Consider the following 25,670-nt stretch of genomic DNA (forward strand, 5'->3'; position numbering starts at 1 on the left):
ACAGCCGGACGTTCGGACTTCTAATTTACCGGCTGTGGTGAGTGAGGACTCTGTGTCTTTTCCAGACAACGTGACTGTTCATTCAGGGGCTGTGTTTTGTGTGGCGGATGTCAACGCGAGCTGCGTATTGCCTGTGGAGCTACTCCCAGCTCAGTTAGCTCCCTCGCAGCCACCCTCAGTTCAGTTAGCTCCCTCGCAGCCACCCTCAGCTCAGTTAGCTCCCTCGCAGCCACCCTCAGCTCAGTTAGCTCCCTCGCAGCCACCCTCAGCTCAGTTAGCTCCCTCGCAGCCACCCTCAGCTCAGTTTCCAGTGTCCCCCTCAGCTCAGTTTCCAGTGTCCCCCTCAGCTCGGTTTCCAGTGTCCCCCTCAGCTCGGTTTCCAGTGTCCCCCTCAGCTCGGTCTCCCGTGTCCCCCTCAGCTCGGTCTCCCGTGTCCCCCTCAGCTCGGTCTCCCGTGTCCCCCTCAGCTCAGTCTCCCGTGTCCCTTTCAGTTCAGGCCCCAGAGCCACCCGTGTCCCTTCCAGTGCCGCCTGTAGCGCAGGCCCCAGTAGCTCCAGTGCCGCCTGTAGCGCAGGCCCCAGTAGCTCCAGTGCCGCCTGTAGCGCAGGTCCCAGTAGCTCCGGCTCCAGTATCCCCGGTTTCACTCATTCACTCCATGCAGGGAGAAATTCTAATATCACCTCAAGGGGCTTTTCGCGGTTCAGCCGCCATTGGCACAGTTTGCCGCTCCAGGGCTTCCCCAGAGGCTAGGTCTCAGTCCCCAGCTGATTCTGGACCCCTGAAGTCTATGCAGCCACCTGAGAACTGCACCATGTCCGCGTTGCCTGGGCAGAGCCAGTGCTCAGTGCATTGCCAGTTGCCTTCGTGTTTGCCAGAAGACTCCATGACTGCTGGCTTAGTGTTGACTTCTGCTGGAGGGTCCGAGGGACCGCTCCGGCCTTTGTCTCTAGTCTCCGCTGGAGGGTCTGAGGGACCGCTCCGGCCTTCGTCTCCTGTCTCCGCTGGAGGGTCCGAAGGACCGCTCCGGTTTTCGTCTCATGTCTCCGCTGGAGGGCCCGAGGAGCCCGTCCAGCTTCCTACCTCATCAGCTGGGGGGCCCGAGGAGCCCGTCCAGCAGCCTTCCTCGTCAGCTGGTGGTTCCGGAGAACCACGCCAGCCTCATGCCTCGTCGGCTGGAGGGTCCGAGGGGCCCGTTCAGCCTCCTGTCTCCGCTGGAGGGTCCGAGGAGCCCGTCCAGCCCCCTGCTGCAGCTTCATCATCCTCGTCTGGTCCAGCTTCGTCATCCTCGTCTGGTCCAGCTTCGTCATCCTCGCCTGGTCCAGCTTCATCCGAGTCATCATCCTCGTCTGGTCCAGCTTCTGCCTGTGCTTCGCCTGGCCCAGCTTCTGCCTGTGCTTCGCCTGGCCCAGCTTCTGCCTGTGCTTCGCCTGGTCCAGCTTCACCTTGGCCTGGTCCAGTTTCGTCCTCGCCTGGCCCGGCTTCAGCTTCGTCCTCGCCTGGCCCGGCTTCATCATCGTCCTCGCCTGGCCCGGCTTCATCATCTCCGCCTGGCCCGGCTTCATCATCTCCGCCTGCTGTGGCCTCAGCCTCGTTTGGGTCTGGAGCTAAGCGGCCGTTTTCTAGACCGCTGGCTGGGCTACTGGCCGGCCACCATCGCCTGAGTGGCCGCCGTTGCCTTCCGCGCGGCCGGCCCCCGGACCGCCATCGCCTGAGTGGCCGCCGTTGCCTTCCGCACGGCCGGCCCCCGGACCCTCTTCGCCTGAGTGGTCGCCGTTGCCTTCCGCACGGCCGGCCCCCGGACCCTCTTCGCCTGAGTGGCCGCCGTTGCCTTCCGCGCGGCCGGCCCCCGGACCGCCATCACCTGAGTGGCCGCCGTTGCCTTCCGCACGGCCGGCCCCCTGAACTCTTCTGTTTTGGACTCCTGTGCTGTCGGCCCCCTGGCCGGCCCCCTGGTCTTTTCTGTTTTGGACTCGGTTTTCCTGTGCTTTGGTGTGCTTTTCTTTTGGTTTTGGACTTGTGTTTTGTTTTTCTTTTTGTCTTCTGGCCTTCTGGTGCTCCTGTTTTGTTTTGCCTCGAGCCCTCCGTCCTGGACCCCCTCCGCCCGCCCTGGTCGGGTTGTTTTCTGTTTTTTTTGTTTTGTTTTTGGGCTGTCGGGAGCCAGCCCTTGAGGGGGGGGGGGGGTTCTGTCATGATCCTGGGTCCTTTTGACCCAGCATTTTGTGTTTTCTCTTCGATTTTGGTTCTGTTCTTCCTTTGTTTAGTGTTTACTCTGTTCTGCCCGTGTGTTCCTGTTTTATTGTGAAGGTCTGCGTCTTATGTGAGTGTTTTCAGTTTGCCTCCCTAGTCTCGTTATGTTAATCACTCCCAGCTGTGTTTCCCACCTGTGTGTAATCTCCCTGTGTTCTCTGAGTGTATTTAAGTTGTATTTTCTGTCTTAGTAATTGCTGGTTCGTCTGTGTTGTTTCCCCTTGGTCTCCCTGCGTCTTCCCATATGTATTTCTCCGGACCTCCCTGCATCCTCGTTCTGGTTTGTCTTATTAGTTTACCCAGTTTAGGTTTCCAGTTTCATGTTTTGTCGCCACCGCTGTTTGTACTTACCCACCCCTGTTAATAAACACTCACCTGCACCAGAGCTGCTGCCTTTTGGGTCCTTCCTACATTCCACACGGCTTGCCCCGGCAATCCGTGACAAAGATGTTGAATCTATTTAATATTTCTTGAAAAATAATTGATTTCTGTGCATTTTTTTTCACACTGCATCAAATTAAGGTTGATTACGTCGATTAAGCATCATGAGGTGGCGCGTGAGGGGTGGTTCCCTATTTTTTATTTATTTATTTTTGTTGTTGGAACCCTATTAGTTAGGTTGCTTAATATTTATGCTAAGTACTCTTTAAAATACCAGAATAGGGAGGATGGTGTAGGTTTAAGTTTATTAGATTGATCAGTATTGCTGAACTATGAAAAAAAAATTTTTTGCATACAGGTATAGCAGAATAGCTTTAGTGTAGTTGTTGTTTTAAACTTGAGTATGAACTTATACAAAATGCAGCAAGATATTTAAAAAAACAGTTTTGTTGATTAAAAAACACTGTATCGGATTCATATCGGTATCGGCAGATATCCAAATTTATGATATCGGTATCGGACATAAAAAAGTGGTATCGTGCCATCTCTACTTAGAACTGAAGAAGCTTCTCGGATGAGAGGTGAAACATTTTCAAGCAACTTAAAGAAGTCCAGATGCTTTTTTTGCAAGCTCCTTTGACAGTGATTGAGAGAGTTTTAAAGAGAAAAAGTATTTGGATTAAGAGGGATTGTGCTAAATTGAATGTGCAAATGAAACCTAAACTGAATGAAACATGAAATGAAGCTTATTCATATTGGACTGAATAAATTAACGCAATTTTCCATGTTAGAGAGATAGAGAGAGAATGAGAATGATAATATCTGACTGAAGATCGGTGGATCTCATGCAAACACACCTGATTGGTTGATTAGATACCAGAGAGAGAGGTGGAGAGAACGGGACTTGACAAAGCATAAATTGGAGTGCCTAGAGGAGTCCCTGCAACCTGTGAGATGAGCAGTTCAGAAGACTGAATCTCACAACTGTTTGAAATGTCAGACCACATCGGGATCCCCTTCAGTTCACTCACCAGCCCCACCTTGGAGCTGAGGATGCCGTGATCTACCTGCTCAATTGTGTCTACACCTATCTGGACCAACCAGAGGGCACTGTGAGGGTCATATTTTTCGACTTTTCCAGTGCATTCAACACCATCAGGCCAAGCCTCACAGGTGATAAGCTGACAAAGATGGAGGTGGATGCTTCTATCCCAGGGGTCAGCAACCTTTAACACCCAAAGAGCCATTTGGACCTGGTTTTCACGCAAAAGAAAACACTTTATGTCTGCGCTATCTATGCTGTTGTGTTGGTATGTGTCGGGCTGTGAGCTGAAAAGCTACAGCCGGCTGTATGCGTCAGCAACCGTGTGGGAAAAGTTGTCAATAAAGAGATGCTGAAAAGCATGTTCATGCAAACATCGTCGTGTCTGCCGTGATATGTTTACAGTGGGACTTCTGCTCCTGAACCTCTGCGCACAGCGTCTGCAAATCGGGGCTGTACGAAGTGACTTTCATCTTTACGCAGGACTGTAAGCTGCCATCTGTGAGGCGTGAGCGGTGTTTGTCTTTAACATAGTTCACGGTGGAGAATAGCTGCTGACATAATGTGGATCTATAATTGGCCTACCTGGGGTTGAAAGTCTCGATAAATGCACGGCGTTTCGGCAGGCATACCGGCTTTCGCGAGTGTGACGCTTATTTTGAGCGATGAAAAAATAAAAGAATATAATTTTATTTTTATATTTCAATATCACAATAATCTTCCAATTTAGAACTACAAGGTAAAAAAGAACTAACATAAATAAAATACACTTCAGCTAAATACTTCTACTTTATTTTCCCAAACCACGCGGAGCTGCACTATAAGGACTAAAGAGCCGCAGATTGCCGACTCCTGTTCTATCCGGTCGTTAAGTGATGACGTGACGAATCCTGCTTCCGGGCCCAAACTACCCTGCGTTTATTAAGGCTTTCGTGTTTTTAACATGTTTTAATGCTTTGTATCTTGTTCTATTTAATCTCAAAAAGCCCCTAAAACAGTCAGTGATCACTGTCGCCCTCTCTCGGATTTTCTTACCGCTATTCATTTTAAAGCTCAGTTTTTAAAACCTTACCATGTAACTACAGCCCAGCTCACTTAATTTTTAGTTTTTCATCAGTATTTGAATGACTAACCTCGTATTGTGAATCGATTATCTCAGTTGTTCTGACTGAAGTTTGGTCCGTTTACAGCAGCGTGCCATGCAATTCCATTTGTCCCTGACCACCGAGAATCCTCACGTTAACTTTTATCGAGGGGAAAAAAGTGTTCATCCTCCAGCTTCACTGTGTTTAGTATGCTAACATAGCTGTGTCGCTAGCGATCACGTAGCATATCATTATATACCAGCTAGTAGGGATGGGTATTGATAAGATTTTCACGATTCCGATTCCATTTTCGATTCTGTTTAACGATTCGATTCTTTATCGATTCTCTTATCGATTCTCTTTAAAAAAGGAGAACACTAAGGTCGATTAGCTTAGAACTTTGTTTTATATCTTCTCTTTGAACAAGATAGAAATTTAGGAGTAACATGGCCTTACAAACCCAACAGTGAGATCTTAAGAGATCCACAGCCTACGGCTCTTCAATGGGGTGTCACAGGGTCCCCGGGGAAAAAAATTGTAAATGTAAAATAATAAAATAAATATTCTTCAGTAGCAATAACAAAGTATAACATGAATTATTCTGTAGCAATTGCACAAGAATATCCAGTAATGTCCCTGCCTACAATTAAACGCATTCACTTACCGAAAATCGGGGGCATCTGCTGTGGCAAATGCGTTCAAGCCTTTGACCACAAACTTAGTCACTGCTGGGTGACATTCGTCTATCCTGGCCTGAAAGGAGATGCTACCGGTAGACTGCAGCAAGAGCTGCCAGCATCTGAGCCAGCCAGACTCTGTCTCTCTCATCATGGTCACCTAAATGCTCAGTAATGGCAGGTTTTGTAATAAGGCAGATCGCACTAACATAATATGCACTGTTAGTTGATTATTTACCTGCCGCATTAACGGGAGAGGACGTGCAAACGTTACCGCTGCTGCTGGGTTGAGATTCACGAGTCCGGAGCGGAATTAAAAACACGACATTCATTTAAGGTTATCACGTGTTTTGTGAGCAAATGCTTTTGCATATTCGCAGTGTTTCCTCCCTTAAATTAAATATCTACTTTGCAAGTATTGCAAGTTGCCCTGTTGTCATCCGTTCTCGTAAAGTATAACCAAACTTTTGAGCGTTTGAGCCGCTTACACGCCGTGTTTCCTGCCAGGTAAATGACGCTCCGCAACGTGATGACGTCATTCGGGGCGACTGGAATCGATAAGGGAATCGTTTGCAAAAATGGCAAACAATTCCAAGGAATTGAAACAGTGGGAACCGGTTCTCAACAAGAACCGGGTTTCGATACCCATCCCTACCAGCTAGCCCAACTTCAATAACTCTACAAACGTCACTGCTGTTTAGTTTCTGTCTTCATTTATGTTGGAAGTGATAGCAGAGCTGTACGCCTTCATTTGTTTCCAAAATCCCTCAGTCAGCACATGCTATATGTATTTAGATGGAAGCTAGCGAGCTAACTCCCTGCTAACTTCTAACTCAGTTAAATGTCATAAAATCTGTTTTCATGGATGCCTGGATGTTAAACTTAATTGTTACACCTGGTAGAGCAGCCACACTGATCATTCTATTACAGATGAAAGAATTTAGACAGTTTTTCAACTTTCAGTGATGCCGCAGCGTTCGTTTGACTTATAGATATGCAACGGAGTTAGGGCCCAGACACGGCTAATGATGTCAGACTTAAAGACCGGATTGTGTCATGGATTGTTGATTACCTGACGGGAAGATCACAATATGTGGGTCTTCAACATTGTGTGTCTGACAAGGGGATCAGCAAAACAGGGGCACCACAAGGGACAAGCCTCTTTCCTGTTCACCCTCTACACCACGCACTTCAGCCACTGCACAGAGACCCATGGGTCCCATGTGTGCGACTAATAAAGGTTTATCTTATTTTATCTCTTTTATCTTATGAGTGACGGTGATGAAACAGAGTACCAGGCTGTTGTTGACTCATTTGTCACGCAATGCGAGCAGAATCATCTGCAGCTCAACGTGGCAAAGACCAAAGAACTGATTGTGGACTTTAGGAGGACCAGGAAATGTGTTACCCCTGTTTCGATCCAGGAGGTCCATGTAGACATTGGGGAGGACTATAAATACCTCGGAGTACACAATGATAATAAACTGAATTGGGTTAAAAACACTCCCCCCATCCCCGTAGGTCTGGTATTCTTCATGAGCTCCTGGTTCTCTCTAGCCTGGGGTTGTCTACAGCTAAGCAGCTTCTGGTTTTTCATTTTATTTTTTAATTTACTGGGAGTCACTTTCTGACCTTTCAGGTCATGCCGACGTCCCTCTCCATGCAGATATAATGACCTCAATATGGCCCAGTCTTATGCTGACCTGCCTCAATTCTTTTCTGTTTTTTCTTTTCCAAACACACAATCATCTCCCACATTTTTGAGGCTCGTGTGGGTCATCAATCTTGTCCCATAAGGAATTTCCACCCGTTGATCTGTAGATAACCTATCATGTCTGCAGGCATTTCAGGGAAACTCACGCTCTGTAGTTGTTATTTCTTAGACTCACAGGCCTCCCTAATGGCTCGCTATTGCTCTGGACTCAGCATCCGATAAACTCTTGTGGGAATAAACCCCATTTCTTAGCTGGCGTCAGCCTTTATGTGGGTTTGGAGGATTTTGCTTTTATCTCTAAAGGTTTCACCCTCACGGCTATAGGAGAAGGGGACGCTGATGAAGTGCTTGTGGAAACTGTTTTACTATTTGCCAAAAATAAACGTATTGGCTAGGTATGGTGTTAAGAAAAGAAATGCAGAACAACACATGGTGATGGATTTTGTGAAAAAGATGGAAATAGCTGTGGTGAATATGTACTGTGAACATGATCGACTACAAACTCTCTCTACTTTTAAATCGTGTCTAAAACCCATCTGTTCAGAATTGCATACTCATCACTTTTAGTCTATTTTTCCTTGTTTAGCATTTATACTTACTTACATTATTTTTTTTTAATTTTTGTGTTTACTGTATGTTTTTATTTTGTTGTACTAATGTAAGGTGACCTTGAGGATCTTTAAAGGCCCCTATAAATAAAATGTATTATTATTATTATTATTATTATTTAAGAAGAGGGAGGATCATAGAGTGGCATATAAGAGTGTAGGTAAGTGTGCACAAGTGGACTTCACCTTACACAGATGGTGGGATCTTAAAGACATAGGAAGCTGCAAGGTGCCATCAGTGGAGAAGGTAAATTGTTTTCTTATATTGTGCAATGATGTTTGCATTACGTTTTCATATATGTTCAGGTAGGTAGGTTAATAGATGAAAAGTGGCACTTCCAGTTGATTTTAAACCAAAACTGTGAGCATGACCTGCTCTGAACCAGGCTTTGTACACAACAAAAGTTACCATGACACTGAAAATTCTGACTTAAAGCACAGCATAGCTTGCTAACTTTCTTTGCTTAATTTTGTTTTTTAGTCTAAAGCCAAAAAACAACAACCAAAACAGCAGCAACCAAAAAACAACTGTTATCTAACAAAGTCTCTCTCCCAAACCGTGAAATCCATGAGCAATTGTGTTAACATTAGGGATGTAAATTTTTATGGTAAACAGACTCTGGGGCAAAATGTTGTCTTGAACTGATACGACAGGCTAAATGGTAAAGTTTTTAACACACACAAGCCTGAATCTAAAATCTGGGGCAAAACGAAGGAAGAAACTGAGATAGATGCGACTGTTTTTTTTTTTATCCATCTTGGATTTGCTCTTAAATTCAATTGCCAACCAATTCCCATGGCCACTCTAATGCTGATTCTGTCAGAGTTCTTTGTTAAAAGGGGGTTTTAATTCTCCTCTGTTACCAAGGGCTTGCTCAAAAGAGAATTATTGGAATTTTCTCTCTTATATTCTAAGGGCTTGTGAACTCGGATAATCACAGGTTATCTATCATTAAAGCAATTATAGGGCTGTTTCCAATTAGGTAATTAACAGAATAACTCATATTTTGTGTTATTACCAGTCTAAATTATTAGGGCCACCGAATAAAAACTGACATTAAGTCACATAGGAGTACTCAGTAAAGAGGATGATTGGCTATTAAGACAAGAGTAGGAGAAAAGGATAACGTACAGACAAACATAACAAAAAGTAAAAGGGCAAACAACGAAGTCAGAGAGAAGGAAAAGGAGAGGGCAAGGACAGAAAGGAAAGTTTGGAAGAGGAGTGGAGAAAAAATGGGAGCCAAAGAAAATGAAGAGAGAAGGAAGGGGGATGAAGGAGGCAAACGAGCTGTTGAGAAATAAGTAAACGAAGGAAAAGAGTACCACAGCCATACATAGTTTTGATCTTTTACTTTGAAGTTTTAAAAAAAGACTTTATTATTGTCTCAGTGTTAGTATTGTTTGTTAGGAAAAATTGCTGCATTCACATCATACTCTGAACACACACTGGCTCATATCACAATGCAATGCGAGACTCAATGGCAACTTTTGTATTTCTGTTGTTCACAGTCAAAACAGTTCATGTATGTGAACAATGACTAAACAATGCTTTATTAATTATAAAGTAAATGTCACTTAATTTATAGTTTTTCATTTCAGAACAAGCATCTTTTTAAATTTTAAACAAAAAGTTTGCTCGTTTATAAACAAAATGTTTGCTGGTCACTGGTGTCGTAAACTTTCTGTACATAAAGATAAATTGCTACACTATAGTGTTATCATAATATAGATATATTATGTTTTGTAGAAAAATAACTACTATAATAATAATGATATTTTTTTTATTTTTAATGTATTAATTCATTCAGTAACTACCACCTCTTTTAATTTACCATGTGTATCTGCCAATTTACCACCACTAGAGTGATCAGTTAGCCTAACGAATGACAACACTGCAACTATATTAAAAGTAGAAATGTATACTTATATCTGAAATGGTAAAAAAAAATTATATGGACAACCCAAGATCTGCACAAGTGTTTGTGAAACAAAACACTATGCATCTGGAAAATTTGCCTGCATATTCTCTATGTTAGGTAACATCTACAGTATGACACAAGGCACAAATTCAGTTGTACAATGATTTGCAGATGACTAGATCTGGGTGCAGAAAAGTACAAATGCAAGTAGTTGTGCATTAACTATTTAATATACTTACTACTTATTTCCCTTCACAAGTTTTTCTTTACATTGGTAAATACAGACAAAATGACTGCACAAGTTTAACTCCAACTCTACGTTATTTTTGCCGCTGAGGTTGCTTTGCACCAGTTTGATATGAATACAGCTGTAAATTGAATTTAAATGGATGTTTGAAAAGATGATTTAACACCAATTAGTTGAATGTCTATGACACAAACATTGTCTATGGCTGTAAGGTAAGGACACTTTTAGCCATCAATCATCACTCTCCTACCCGTGTTAGATCTTGACGCTCTCAATGCCGTAAACGTTGTAGCCTTCTTTATAGGTGGCGTAGTTTGGCTGGTGGCTGGGGGACAGCAGGTTGTAGTTGGGGGGATGTTGAGGAGAAGGCAGAGTGTGTGTGTAGTTTCCTGTGTGCTGGGGTGATGACAAGGTGTTGGCTGCCACCTTCATAACAAAAATAAAGTCATGGTTATTGCTGCAGTGATTTTTCTAAGAAAAATTAGTATAACTGTTATTATTGTTACTTTAAGTTACAAAGTGACAATAGTAGTTTGAGCTATAAGACCAATAATAATTGAAAAAGCAAAATATGGCAGAAGTCAAAAGAAAGAAAATAGTCTCCGTGTCCATCCATGCAAAGAATGTGGTAAAATAATAAAAAAAAACATGACAGCCATTTAGAACTCTATCTATCTATCTATCTATCTATCTATCTATCTCTCTCTCTCTCTCTCTCTCTCTCTCTCTCTCTCTCTCTCTCTCTCTCTCTCTCTCTCTCTCTCTGGACTGGTCTACTGGGTATGTTCCTGGTGGCCAATGCACTTTTGGGCCGGTGGGTCAATTGAAGGGCTGCTGCACACTAGCTGTACAACAGCTCATACATTCATACAACTTTCATTACTTACACTTCATCATACCTTCGATGTGCACGCACCTTGAAGAAGAGTTTAGTGTGGAAAAAGTAGTGAAAAGGTGGAGCTGTAAAGCTAAATAGAAAAAGAAACTAAAAGTAGATGCAGTAAAATATGTCCAGTTAACCAACACGTTAGCTGTCGGGCCTGCTGCTGCACCGTCAACAGCAGTACCAGCAACAACTAGTAACAAGCCCTGGTTCACAGGAGGCTGCTGTTGGTAGCACCAGCTGTGGAGAAGAGTAGGAGGTGGGACAGCAGTCTCAACAACTAAGTGAGGAAGAGATGGAGTAAGGTGAAATTAACATAATTAGGAAAGGAAAGATTCAAGGATATAGGTAAAATGAATGGCTACTTTGACCATAAACCACTCCTAATAGCTAAAGTGTGGCTTTTAATTGTAACATGTTGCACTGCAGTGCAACTAAGATGTCCTAACAAAAGTACAACTGTACCAATAACAATTAATATCTATAATCAACATAATATGTGTATACATGACATATTTATTTAATTTACTTTTGAATGATCATGGTGGGCTTCCTGCCAGGGCCAAATTTTTGTCCCAGTCCAGCCCTGTCCACAGCCCAAGGGCCAGAGTTACTAACCTTTGCACCAGTGCAAAGTGTGTTTTGGTGTAAAAATTAAAAGTAAGTATTTAAAGTTTTAAAAAAAAAAAAGTATTTACTAAGACAAAATTTTGTGTAAGAAGTGGGACCTGATATTTTTGTGACTCACCCTCTTGCATATGCATTTCTGTGAGTTCCTTTCTCACGGTGTGAAACATGGTGCCAACTACTAACTAATGTTTGCAACATGCAAAGTACTGCTAATTGCGGCAATATTTAACACTGAAAAAAAGCATGTTATTGTATTATCTTATGGGACTTATGGGAAACTTATTATTATTGCTTATAATATTTGTCTTTTGCTATTGCAGCAATTATTGCTGAGTGGTTAATAATTAATTTTCTGTTCTTTTTGAGTTACCTGGCTGCTGTTAGTTTTTCTGTATTATGTTTAGTTATTGTCCCCTCTGCTGTCTCTCATTTGGGCAGGTCAGTTTGTTGAGTTATGATATTTAGTTAAGTATTATTTTTTTGAGCAGAATTCTGTTTAGTTGACCTCTCTTATAGGCTCAATTAGTTCTTAAAATAGCTTATTCTGTGACTGTATATTTTTGAAATGGGGCTATAATAAAACTCATATTTTGAAGAATACACCTGTTCCTGTATGTTCTTGACTGCTTGGTCTCTAATACTCCACTTTAACGGCTCTCAGCCAACGACCCTGCGTCAGTGTGGAGGGGCCTGCAGGAAATCACCAGCTACAGACGCCCCCCACCCACTATTGAAGCAAACAAAGACCTGGCCAACGAGTTAAACACTTTCTATTGCAGGTTTGAGACGGACAGACTCCCACGCCCCACCCTCCCCTCCCCAGGGACATTGCTTCAGACATTGACCCCCAACACACCTTCCACCTCTCCGCCCTTCACCCTCCCCCTCCCCAATCCAGTCTCAACGACCACCCCCACCCTCCCCAATCCAGACCTAACGAACACCACCACCCTCCCCAATCAAGACTCAACGACCACCCCCATCCTCCCCAATCCAGACTCAACGACCACCAGCCGACTATTCCAGAAACAGAAGCCCAGGAAAGCCCCCGGACCAGACGGCGTCTCACCCTCCTGCCTCAAAACCTGTGCTGAACAGCTGGCTCCCATCTTTACTCGCAACTTCAACAGATCCCTGGAGCTGTGTGAAGTTCCCTCCTGTTTCAAACGCTCCACCATCATCCTTGTTCCCAAGAAACCCACCATCACAGGACTGAATGACTACAGACCTGTCGCCTTGACGTCTGTGGTCATGAAATCCTTCGAACGACTGGTGTTAGCCCATCTGAAAGACATTACAGGCCACCAGCTGGACCCTCTGCAGTTTGCCTACCGGGCAAACAGGTCGGTGGATGATGCAGTGAACATGGGGCTGCATTACATCCTGCAACACCTTGACCGCCCGGGAACTTATGCCAGGGTCCTATTTGTGGACTTTAGTTCGGCTTTTAACACCATTGTGCCTGAACTTCTTTCCTCCAAACTCTCCCAGCTCAGCGTGTCACCAGCTTCCTGACAGACAGAAAGCAACAAGTGAGGCTGGGGGAGATCACCTCTGAAACCCGGTCCCTCAGTATTGGTGCCCCTCAAGGATGTGTCCTCTCACCACTACTGTTCTCCCTCTACACTAACGACTGCACTTCCAAGAACTCGGCTGTCAAACTCCTAAAGTTTGCAGATGACACCACTGTCATTGGCCTCATTCAAGATGGTGATGAGTCTGCATACCGGCAGGAAGTTGAGCGGCTGGTACACTGGTGTAGTCAGCACAATCTGGAGCTGAACACTCTTAAAACTGTAGAGATGACAGTGGACTTCAGGAGACATCCCTCAACTCTGCTCCCCCTCACCATATCAGGCAGCCCTGTGTCAACTGTGAAGACCTTCAAGTTCCTGGGTACAACCATCTCCCAGGACCTGAAGTGGGAGACCAACATCAACTCCATCCTCAAAAAGACCCAGCAGAGGATGTACTTCCTGAGACAACTGGGGAAGTACAGTCTTCCACAGGAGCTGCTGATCCAGTTCTACACTGCGGTCATTGAGTCTGTCCTGTGCTCCTCCATCACAGTCTGGTATGGAGCAGCCACTAAACAGGACAGGAGCAGACTGCAGCGGACTGTACGGGCAGCACAAAGGATCATCGGCACCCCCCTGCCCTCCATCCAGGATCTGTACCTCTCAAGAACCAGGAAACGGGCAGGGAAAATCATCACAGACCCCTCACACCCTGGACACAGACTTTTTGATCTGCTGCCCTCTGGCAGACGGTACAGAAGCCTGCAGACCAGGACCACCCGACACAGGAACAGTTTCTTTCCCCTCGCCATCTCCCTTCTTAACAGTTGACCTGTCACACTGCTCCCACTGCCAGACTGCAGCTGCACCTTATGTACATTTTGTAGTATTCATTCCACCTCATTCATTTCTGTATTTTATGTATATAAGTTTAGATTCGTTATTTATAGTTGGTTTACACAGCTTTGTGTATGTATGTGTAATGTGTATATATAGACACGTGTGTGTGTGTGTGTGTGTGTGTGTGTGTGTGTGTGTGTGTGTGTGTGTGTGTGTGAGATTTACATTGCTGTGCTTGAGAGCCACCATCTACCGGAACCAAATTCCCTGTATGTGTCTGCACATATACTTGGCCAATAAACACGATTCTGATTCTGATTCTGATTGTGTCAGTTTATTAGGAATGTCAGACAAAAATGTGATTAAAACATATAGATTACCAAGCACAGGAACCAATCTTCTTTCAGCTCTTCAGCTTTTGGCGTTGAGTTCATTTCAATGTACTATAGCTTCTGTGGCAGGGATTTTATTAGCTTTGTTCCAGGTGGTGACGTTACTAATGAAAAGAGTGTAGAGGTCCAGCGCATTCCCAACTAGCGAGGATGCCCTTCAGCAAGTAAAACAGGAATTTCAAACTAACCAAATACATGTATTGTTAATCCCTGAAACTGACCATGTGTTCCATAATAGGAAGTACACATTCTCAATTATTGTGCAAGTATTTTGCTAATCTATAAACATTATAATAAGTGTGATATCCAGGGGTGTATCCAGGGTCTGTTTATGATGCCTCTGATTTCCAGGGGAGCAGACTTTTTCAAAAACTGTAGGACGGAGAGTATAGAGAAGATTGGCTTTTAGGAGTATCTTTTTTATTTTCCAATGATCAGGATTTCATTATGATGATCATCTTAGTTCAAGGTGTTCATGGAAATTACCCCTTACACTCATGGATTATGACACAGGTTCAAAGCCTGACCACATCACCAGAGCAGCGCTACAACCATGGCCACATCTGTACCCGAAGCACGTCAGTTACCGAAGCCTGTTTCCATTATAATGACTCTGTTTGTCAGACTAACACCGTAGGCCTACATTTAACGTACACATGTGTGGCAATTGTTTAAAGGGTCATTGTGCTGGCTGTTTTACCATTTGACACTCAAAAGTGTTCCCAATGCCATATTCCGAAATCAATTCATTAAAATAAACTAACATCCAAATGACATCCTGACAAACTTGACTTTACTTGTAGAACTGTGATTATGTACAAATGTAGGTATAATATGCTTACATTTGCATCATGTAAAGTGTATGGTATACATGACCTATATGTCTGGTTTCTCTCTGGTCTCCAGGACACTTCCTTATCAGTCCATCCAATCCTTGTCATCCATGATGAGTGAAGCTTAAACTCAGTGTTCCAGTTATATTTCCAAGTACGCCAAGTATTTTTGCTAAACCAGATACTGCTGCAGTCATGCTCTTATGTCTGGGTCACAATGCTTTTGCATTTTCTTACATCCTATACACTTCCTGATATGAGCTGGAGTTGACTCACCAAGTTTGGCAAGCTCTCTTGTAATGCCGATGTCTGCTTTGTCAGGCTTTGAGTATTTTCACGGCAATATCAGTGGGGTGGGTGGGTTTGTTGATTTTAAATATTTACACCGTAGCTGCGTCCATTCAGTAGACCTGGTAAAAAGTCACCTCTGCTGAAATGTGCACAGCAGTTGAAATTTTCCCTATTCAAGTCTAAAGCCCAAGTTCAAGAGTCACATTGTGTTTTTTTTGCCCTGTCTCCCTCCCCTTATTCTCAACAAGTTTCATTTCAAGTCAATACAATTTTATTTATATAGAGCCAAATCACAACAACAGTTGCCGCAAGGTACTTTGTCTTCTAATATAAAAAAATTAATGCAAGGAAAACAGAGAAAATCCCTACAATTATGTGTCCCCCTACGGGCAAACACTTTGGGGACAGTGGGAAAGAATAACTCCCTTTTAACAGGAAGAAACTTCCAGAAACCTGCAGAACCAGGCTCGGGGAGGGGGAGCCATTTGCCGTGATCGGTTGGGGCCAGGCCAGGAATAAAGTCTATTAGATAGATAAGATGGAAGCCACCTCATATGCTTAATACCTACAGCATGCTGTAATCTGTAATAAAATATGGTTAACAGGATCAAACATCGCACTGACTGAGATGAGTCAACAGTCAGAGCCCACAAGATCATTTCATTAATGCTTTGCTTTGCTGTGATAAGCTCTGAAACCTGACTGAAACTCTTTAAACCACTGCTCTGCAAATCAGTAAGCTGTTTTACAACTACTCCTTCAAGAAATTTAGAGATAAAAAGAAATTTGGTGTATTGTTATAGCTAAGACAGTTTGGTTAAGTGATGGTTTTTCAAGTAACAGTTTAACTACTGCCCCCCCTTAAAAGCCTGTGGTATGTAGCCCATTAATAGAGTCAGACAGATTGTAATAAGACTGAAGCATTAATTACTTCCATTCCATTCTTAGAGCTGTCTTATAGAAATGGGGTCTAATAGACACAGGTTTGTATGAAGTACTTAAGTTAGAGAAAAGAATCTAAATGGATATCAGTAGTAGTAGAAGTGACAGTGCATAATGTGTCTGTGAAGGTTCTCAGACATCCAGGTCATCGTAGTCTACGGAGCTTGGAAAAAAAACGTCTGGACTTTTTAAAGTTTCCTTGAAAACGTTTCACCTCTGATCTGAGAAGCTTCTTCAGTTCTAAGCACAATTGTTAGAGAGTCCCATTTCTGGTCGTCCCTAGTTGGAGTCTGGTCTTCTTTTTGTGCATCTTTGCTGACTTGATGAAAGACCAATTGGGATTACCACATGTTTTAAGAGCCTGGGCCATTTGACCTCAAATGGCCCAGGCTGGCCATGATAGGACTGGGCTAGGTTTCACACCTTGGCTCCTGTGACTCAGTAGAGGATCAATAGGGGGTCCATGACCCTTTTGGGGACACTCTCATAGGGACTCTCCACCAATTTTTCTTTAACCTGATAGCTCTTAGCACCTGTTATTGTGATTGTATTGTTCTGTGAGTCATGCTATTTTTCAATCTTTAAAACAAATAAAAAGATTTGAAATTTGAACACTTAAAACACTGGGAAGCCTTTTTTACTATTAATTTAAAATTCATTAATTTTTAGTACTAATTAGTATCAGATAGTGGAATCCACTGATATACTGTTATCACTTTCACGATTCATTAACCGTAAGACCTTTCTGTTTGTGGAGGATTAATTCCATCATGTTTCACATCATGTTTTTAGTGAGAATCCTCAATAAACTTTATTTCAACATTGTTAATATATAATCTTATATTATTGTTTAAGATTGAAATTCAAATTCAGCTTGTACTTCTAAAGATCATATACCTTCATTTTTTTGGCTTCTGCACGACTCTTGTAGCAAAACTCGACCAGTGCCACCATCATGGCTAATCCCAGACCTCCAACCAGGATGTAGAAGACTCCTGCTACATTACTAAGAGAGAGTGCGCTGGTCTTCTCCTAGTATGCACACACACACACACACACACACACACACACACACACACACACACACACACACACACACACACACACACACACAAGGAAGAAAAATCATCAGAAACCCCAGAGAAAGTTCTAGCGGCATGCTCTTATATTAATAGCTAACTTTATTTACTGGGAAGGTCTACTCAAAAGTAGACTCAAACTGAACCTAAATCAGTCAAGCTAAATATATTATAAATGACCTAGATTAAAACTTTACATGTAGAACACTGTCTTCAACCTTAATCATTCTGTATCTCTGCATATAAGAAACATTTCAAGCCTTTTTTGTTTTATTTTCAATGATTATGGCCTCAAGTTAATGAAAATCAAAAAGTCAGGATCTCAGATTATTAGAATATTTCAAAGTGATTATTGCAACCTTGGTGTCAAAAAGGTCAGGAACTGGGACAAGCTTCACAATACTAAATAATGATAACAGAAATAAATTTTATCTGTCACCCCCTCCTTTGATTTTTTTACGTTACCATGTTGGAGAGGTTTGTATGCCCTAGTGATCCTGGAAGCTATGTTTCTAGGGCCGATGGCACCTCGTAGGATCCTGGGTGAGAGGCTAGACTAAGAGCAATTCAGAACAGTCTTATGATGATTGAAAAACCAAGGGCCCAAGTTACCTTTCTTGAGCTCCACAGTGGAGCGAGGGCAAGAGCCTGAGAACAAAGAGCCTGCAATGTATGGTATGTATGGTAATGGCTGGGGTGTTGGGAAAGTAGAGGCTCTGATGTTCTGAAATTTAGCTTTCAAATTTGGCTACAGGGACATGGAATCTGACCTCTTTAAAGGGGAAGGACCTTGAGCTTGTCCATGAAGTTGAGAGAGACATGAGGTTGAGTTGGACTCACCTAATCACGTAACTTGTACATCTTAGGTTCTAAAACCAGCTATATGTATTGAACACTTGGATGAAGAGAGGAGCTGAACCTGTAACTGTTTAGTATCTGGTAGTCAGTTGGATCACGTAGCGGGGGAAGAAGCCAGACACATCAGCTGCACAATAAAATACACTGAGTGAGCTGGCTACAACCCAGATCTGTGAGATCTTCAACTCCCACAGCAGCATTCCAAGGCAGGCTGGGTACAGTGTTTGAATGGACAGTATTATTCATCTAAGGCTAAAGCAGCTGTCAGGAACTATTGTCATAAGGTAATTGGTGGATGAGGGGAACAACTTGCACATCACTTGGGCCCTGCACCCAGAGAGACCACAACCAATCTGTTCACTCTGTGTTCCTCAAGGCTCTTGCCATTTTGGCCCAGAGTTGGTTGATATGCCTCTTTAACACTGTGAAGGTCTGGGGTGGTACCTCTGGATTGGCAAACTAGAGTGATGGTTCCTCTTTTTAAGAAAAGGGACTGGTAGTTGTGGTAAAACTTCAAGGGGTATCAACTTCTCAGCTTTCTGGTTGTGGAACATCAGAGCAGTTCTCCTCTTGTGGAAATTGCAGCAGACATGGGAATTTGCCCAATTAAACAGAATACATGCAGAAGTGTGGTCCATGGCTCAGCTGCAGGGGAGGGGTGGAGCAGTGAGCTCAAGGGGCAGTGACAGGGAGGTTGGTGGCACGGGTGTGTTTTATTTTAGTTATTGAGCTCTTTCTCTCTTCCTGTGTGATTTAGTGAAGCCGGAGCAGAGAGTGGAGAGGTGTGTCAGAGTGCAGCTGTAAAGCTGCGCCCATGGGTGCCGAGCCAGAATAACAACAAAGAAATTGTCAGCAGTGTGTGTCACAGCAATAAAAAGGGAAAATAAAAATAATAAACAGTGTGTCCACTTTTGGTCCATTTTCACACTGGTGCCAAAAACCCTGTTGCCATGTCGGACCCGCAAGCCATGCCACCTGTGCAGCCACTGCAGATTCCAGGCCTGCGGGATGACGGAGGAGGAGCAACCGTTTGCCTGGGCCTGGAACCTGCATGATGCGTCGGCGAGGTGGCTACAGCCCGGGAAGTCCAGAAGGGGAGGCCCACATGCTAGGGAAAGTTGTGCAGGAGCAGTCCATGGAAAAGGGCTGTCTGCAGACACATAGCGGTGGGTGCATTGCCACCAGTCCGCGAGTGTGGGGGTGGCTGTCCATTTTGCTGGCAGCCAGAGCGGAGGGGCCAGACAGCCAACAGGGACACAGGCCCCTGTGACAGTGCTGAGGCGATGGGTTCCAGCAACTGCTCCAGTGGAGGGCCCCCTACACTGCACCCCAGTAACCTCTTTCTCTCCATTCTGCCTTCCCAGGGCCCGGAAGGGGCTGGCGCTGCACCCTAGCCATGGAGGGCGGGACATTGTTTATTGTTAGAAGACAGGCTATATCGAGTGAGTCGTGACACTCGCACGGAGGAGACACACACCCAGTTGTTGGTACCACAAAGCCGCCGAGAAATGATTTTCCAGGCAGCTCACTATAACCCTAAGACAGGGCATATGGGATTTGACAAGACTCTGGAGCAAATTATGACCCAATTTTATGGGCCAGGTATCCGAGAGGATGTGCACCGCTGGTGCGCATCTTGTCCGGAATACCAACTCATTAACCAGCCAGCCATACCAAAAGTGACTTTGCGAACCCCTACCATTGTTGGAGGTCCCATTTGAAAGTATTGGCATGGACCTCATCGGGCCATTTCACCGGAGTGCAAGTGGCTATCACTTTGTATTGGTTCTAGTTGATTATGCAATGCCACAAACACCCAGAAACAGTGTCGTTGCAAACCATCACTGCAGAGTGTGGTGCAGGCACTGTTTCAGGTCATCTCCCGAGTCCGTATTCCGAAAGAAATACTGACTGACCAAGGCATGTGGTTCATGTCTTGCACACTGAAGAAACTGTACAAATCATGGGGCATTAAATCTATTCAGAAAAGCGTCTACCACCCTCAGACTGATGGGCTGGTGGAGTGGCTGAATAAGACTTTAAAGTCCATGATTCTGAAGTTCATACATGAGGATGAACACAATTGGGATCACTGGTTAGACCCTCTGCTATTTGCAGTGCGGGAGGTGCCCCAGGCCACCATGGGATTTTCTCCCTTTGAACTACTGTTTGCCAGGAAGCCGTGTGGGGTGCTCAACCTAATTAATGAAAGCTGGGAGGAAGGTCCAGCAACGTCAGCAGCATCTGTATAACAGAGTGGCCAGGCAATTTTCACCAGGGAGACAAAGTGCTTGTATTACTACCTTCTTCTAGCTCTAAACTACTCACCAAGTGGTAAGGGCCCTTTGTGGTCACACAGCGAATGGGGAACGTTGACTATGAGGTCTCGCGGTTGGACAGAGAGGGGGCCACACAGATTTGTCATCTCAACCTCCTTAAAGCATGGAGAGAGACTGAAACTGCGTCTCTGGTGAGCCGGGTCAAGGAGAGAGATAAGTTGGGGCAGGAAGTACCAAATTGCACCATTCCCACCTCCCTCCATTGCAACGACCATCTCATACAGGCCCAGAGAGCTGATGTTGCCACATTGCACCAGTGCTTTGCAGACATGTTCTCCCCCCTGACCAGCTGTACGTCTCTCATCAAGCATCATTTTGAAACACAACCTGGCGTGACAGTGCATTCATGACCCTACAGGCTTCCTGAACATAAAAGACAAATTGTTCAGATGGAATTGGCTGAAATGCTAAAAATGGGAGTAATAGAAAAGCCAAACAGCACCTGGTGTAGCCTCATAGTTCTTGTAGTGAAGAAAGATGGGTCTATATGGTTCTGTGTTGACTATCAAAAGATGAATAAAGTGTCATGCTTTGATCCTTAACCCATCCCCTGGGTTGACGAGCCCCTGGACCAGTTGGGCACGGCCCGTTTTTTCATGACACTGAATTTAACCAAGGGCTACTCACAGTTTCTCTTATCTGCAGATAAGAGGCAAACTGGTTTTTGCCAGTTCGGTACACTTCTTTTTGGCTTGTTTGGGCCCCGGCCACATATCAGCACCTCATGGACTGGGTGCTGTGGCTGCACGCTGCAATGCTGCCGCCTACCTGGATGATGTTATCATCTACAGTGACACCTGGGCGGAGCATGTGCAGTGGGTGGCAGTGGTCCTGGAGTCCCTGAGGCAGGTGGGACTCACAGCCAACCCGAAGAAGTGTGCAGTTGGACAGAGGGAGGTACAGTATCTGGGGTACCACATGGGAGCCAGGCAGGTGCGTCCACAGGCGGAAAAGACAGCAGCTACTGCACCCTGCCTGCGCCCCAAGACAAAAAAAGAAGTGAGACGGTTCCTGGGGCTGACAGGTTACTATCACTGGTTTGTGCCCGGGTTTTTTGACCTGACCAGCCTCTTGACTAATCTCACCCGAAAGGGTGCTCAAGATCTGATCCAGTGGACACGGCTGTGCTAGGCGTTTGTGCAGGTGAAAAAATATCTCTGTGGGGAGCCACTGCTCCACACTCCAAACTTTTCTATCCCTTTTCTTCTGCAGACTGATGCCTCAAACAGAGCGCTGGGGGCCGTTTTGTCCCAGCAGGCAAGGAGGGTCGACCGGCCCGTACCCTACATCAGCTGGAAGGAAAAGGAGTGCCTGATGGTTCAGCCGGATGGCTCCCCAGCCTCAGTTGGGCGGTGGTGGTGTGTGGCGGAGGTGTGGTCCATGGCTCAGCTGCAGGAGAGGGGTGGCACAGGTGTGTGGTGTTTTAGTCAATGAGCTCTCTTTTCCAGCTGGAAAGCTGCACGCATAGGTGCTGAGCCGGGAAAAACGACAAAGAAACTGTGTGTGTCACGGCAATAAAAAGGGAAAATAAAATGGCCTGTATTTGTATAGCGCTTTACTAGTCCCTAAGGACCCCAAAGCGCTTCACACATTCAGTCATCCACCCATTCACACACACATTCACACACTGGTGATGGCAAGCTACATTGTAGCCACAGCAACCCTGGGGTGCACTGACAGAGGCGAGGCTGCCACCGGGCCCTCTGACCACCACCAGTAGGCAACGGGTGAAGTGTCTTGCCCAAGGACACAACAATGTGTTTTGTGGACTTGAAAAGGCATTTGACAGTGTCCATCGGGATGTACCTCCAAGTCTGATGTCATGATTTTCATCTGGAAATAGATGGACTGCCCACTATGGGTTAGGAATGAGTTGCTGCGTGGAGGAGTATTTTGATGTCTTGCAAGTGAGGGAAGGGTGGAGTAGGAGATTAACAACAAACTGGTAGCGCCTCAGTGACAGATCTTTTCCTTGATACCTATAAATTTTGTTTCAAAGATAGTTCCTTCCTCAATGGGCAGAAAAGGTCTGTTAATACACTTTTTGGTTAGCATTATACATGTGAATATTGTTGAACTGTCTCTGTTCTTGACATTACCTAAAGCTGCAAGTAATCCATACTAACTACTGTGGAGTCTTACCGTGTATATTGAATGTGTGAACAAACAGTGTGTTTGACTGACCCACAGACATAAAACTAACCTTATTTGTGGAGTCCTTGAAGCCACATTCTCCTTTATCGTACCACCACTTGTTTTTCATCTTGTCTAGGGTCCCTTGCTCATTCAGTTTCAATACGGCAAGGTTTACTGGCACTCTTCAATGGGAATAACATAAATAACATCATTATCAATGTTATCTTATGTTATTAATGAGGCAGCGGTTCTCAAACTCTGGTCTAGCCACCAAGACAGGTCCCTCATGTGCTACTAATTATTCATCATTAAAACTTTCATTGCAGTATTTGAAAAGATTACTTTCAATGTAAAGATCGTCTAATGGCTTTCTTTATTTTGTATGAGACACCTTTTAGCAAGTTCACTGTCTGTTGATTGTCAAATATTAAATACTAAAAGTATTTAGACATGACCATGAACAGGAAGTCTGTAAAGACTCTGTGGAATAATCTTGTTTAATTTGGCAAAGCTGCTTAAAGAAAATCTTGTGTTGTCAGGGCCTCTCTGCTTGGCCCTGGAGACAGAGAATGAGATGTGCTCAGCGAAAAGGCTTTCTGCTTTTTCAGTAGCAGTACTCCTCCAGGGCAGAGCCATTGATAAATAGAGTTTGGGCAGTTGCACAAACTCTTTATCGACAGCTCTTCTCCTGCACTGTTGCTACCATCTGGTGTGAGGTCACCTGACCCTGATCTGTAAGTCCTCATCTGCCTGCAAGTGTGCTCTGAACCTGACCTCAACCAAACAGGGGCAACATATCAGCAAAAGAAGCATTACAGACTACAATGCTACATGTTCTGGTTCCTTATTGCATCTGCTAAATCTAGTAGTTCTAGCATATTTGTTTTTCTTTGTTCTTCAATTTCTGTAGGGGGTTACAGCTAGCTACTAGTGTTCGATGTCACATGTGGCATTGTAACTCTGTTTCTTCTTTACACTTTTTACATTTAATAACCCAGTGTCACCTGTGTGTTGTGTGCTGTAGTGTATGTGTGTGTGTGTGTATTAACCTTGCTCTCCCCTCCTCCGCTGCCGCATTCTCCCTTGTCATACCACCACTTGTTTTTCAGTTTGTCCAGCAGCCCCTGCTCGTTCAACTTTAACACCGCCAGGTTCACCGCATTTCTACATGAACACAGTGGCTGTTAGCAGTTCAACTCTTGCCAGTGTCTGTCCTCCTGCTGATATGCATGTTAATAGGATGTAAATAATAATAATTACTGTAAACACAATAGAGATAAAAGGAAATCGATTTTCTCATAACAGTTATCTTGAAGTAATATTTATATAATATGGTGTTTTGGTGGCTACACTCATGGAAATCAGAATGTTGTGTGGTATGTCAAATTTATATTTGTCGTTATAAAACAGAGATACACAGAGATGGATTTTTGGTTCTCATACAGTTGTCAAAAGTTTACATTCATCACTGAGATGAATGCCATAGTAATTTGGGACTTTTATATATGTATATATCAAACTAAAACAGTTTTAGATACAGTACCTGAATCTCAAATATCTATAAAGATTACTTGAAAAGATAACACTGAATGTGTGCAAGGTTATTTGTTGGCTTCAATATGTTTTTGTAGTGTGGGGCTTAAAATCTACATCACTGCACTGTTAGGATTTAAAAGTACCAGTCTCTTGAGCCCCACTTTTGATACAAGTTGAGTGAGCAGTGCTTTGTCTTCCTGCCAGGTCCTCTTAAATCACATCTATTGACTTCAGAGGGTTAAGATAGTGTTTGTATAGTTTTGAGTCCGCATGTAAACCTTTGACCATGTGGACTATAAAAAATAAATTTTTTTACTTGTGCATCCAATTCTTGTTTTTTTAAGTAATTGAAGATATATGCCGTACAATTATTCCACCCTAAAAAAAAAACCCAGTTGTTCTTGCTCTGTAATTAAAGTAAGTAGAGTGCCCCTGATATCTCAGTATATTAGGTGTTAGCAGTGTGTTACGGAGGATGAAATAGACTGTCACTCAAACCTCCAGTGTAGAATTTAGCACTTTTTAAATAGCTTTTATTTTTAATAAACTGCTGCCAAATCCTGCCCATTTATACAACTGCAATCATTCATCAAATTTTTTCGATTTCTCTATCTACACCTATGTAAAAAGTGTGAATCTGAACATAACATTCACACTTGAGATAGCTTTCAGGGTGATTCTAGTAAATGGCAATGATTAGGTCATTTTTTAGATTTTTTGTAAAAGTTACAGCAATGAAAAATGATTGCATAATTAAACTCGGAGTAGCTGGAAAAGTGAAAGTGAGAGGTTTTGTAATTTGGTAAGACATATGTCAAGGGCTAGGTTAATGCCTTTGCAAATTACCAGTAATACTTTATGGGTATTATGGCCAGTGTTGGGAAGGTTACTTTTAAAATGTAGTCCATTACAGAATACAGAATACATGCCCCAAAATGTATTCTGTAACGTATTCCGTTACGTTACTCAATGACAGTAACGTATTCTGAATACTTTGGATTACTTAATATATTGTGGCGAGTTCAGACAAGGAGGAGACGGAGGTATCGTTTGGTCTTGCTTCCCGTGAGCTAGCCAGGGAGCACAGCCGTTTATTACATTTGCAGAAGAACACACTGCCACTAGCTAACTGCTCAGCGCGGCAACCACAACACACATAGGGCGCCCTCTGACCCCGGAAGGACACACCGTCGCAGCGAGAGGGCGTCACCCGTCACCATGGCAACATACACAAAACATAACTGTACAAGCAGAACCCCGAACAGCCCTGACCCGCTACAATATTATCATGCTTTTTACAACAACGTGAATGTACTATTGCTGTGTGATTTATTACTATTACTGAAGGTCCGCGACTCTGAACTGTAGTAAAGGGACCTCTGACTAATGCTGGGCTCACACTGTGCGATTTTTGGCCCATTTTGAGCCGATTTTTGAGTCGTGCGATCGTTTTGGCGATCGGCCCGATTTT

General features: G+C 44.0%; 1 protein-coding gene across 6 annotated transcripts in view; it reads right to left on the bottom strand.

Moving 5' to 3' along the window:
* LOC101477932 (glutamate receptor 2) overlaps positions 1-25,670 on the bottom strand; it is a 116,846-nt gene that overhangs the window by 11,715 nt on the left and 79,461 nt on the right. Inside the window, exons 17-19 of one of the 6 annotated variants that reach the window (XM_076884589.1) lie at positions 22,731-22,845; positions 17,149-17,283; positions 10,174-10,349 (exon numbers count right to left, since the gene is read on the bottom strand). In XM_076884589.1, the coding sequence (XP_076740704.1) occupies positions 10,179-10,349; positions 17,149-17,283; positions 22,731-22,845 (421 nt within the window). In that variant the 3' untranslated portion in view covers positions 10,174-10,178. Of the gene's footprint in view, positions 1-10,173; positions 10,350-17,148; positions 17,284-22,730; positions 22,846-23,712; positions 23,828-25,670 lie in introns of those variants that run through there. The other 5 variants (XM_024802862.2, XM_024802864.2, XM_024802863.2 and 2 more) reach the window with 5 other exon arrangements.

The sequence above is a fragment of the Maylandia zebra genome, linkage group LG6 (genome assembly GCF_041146795.1).
Source record: "Maylandia zebra isolate NMK-2024a linkage group LG6, Mzebra_GT3a, whole genome shotgun sequence".
Lineage (NCBI taxonomy): Eukaryota > Metazoa > Chordata > Actinopteri > Cichliformes > Cichlidae > Maylandia > Maylandia zebra.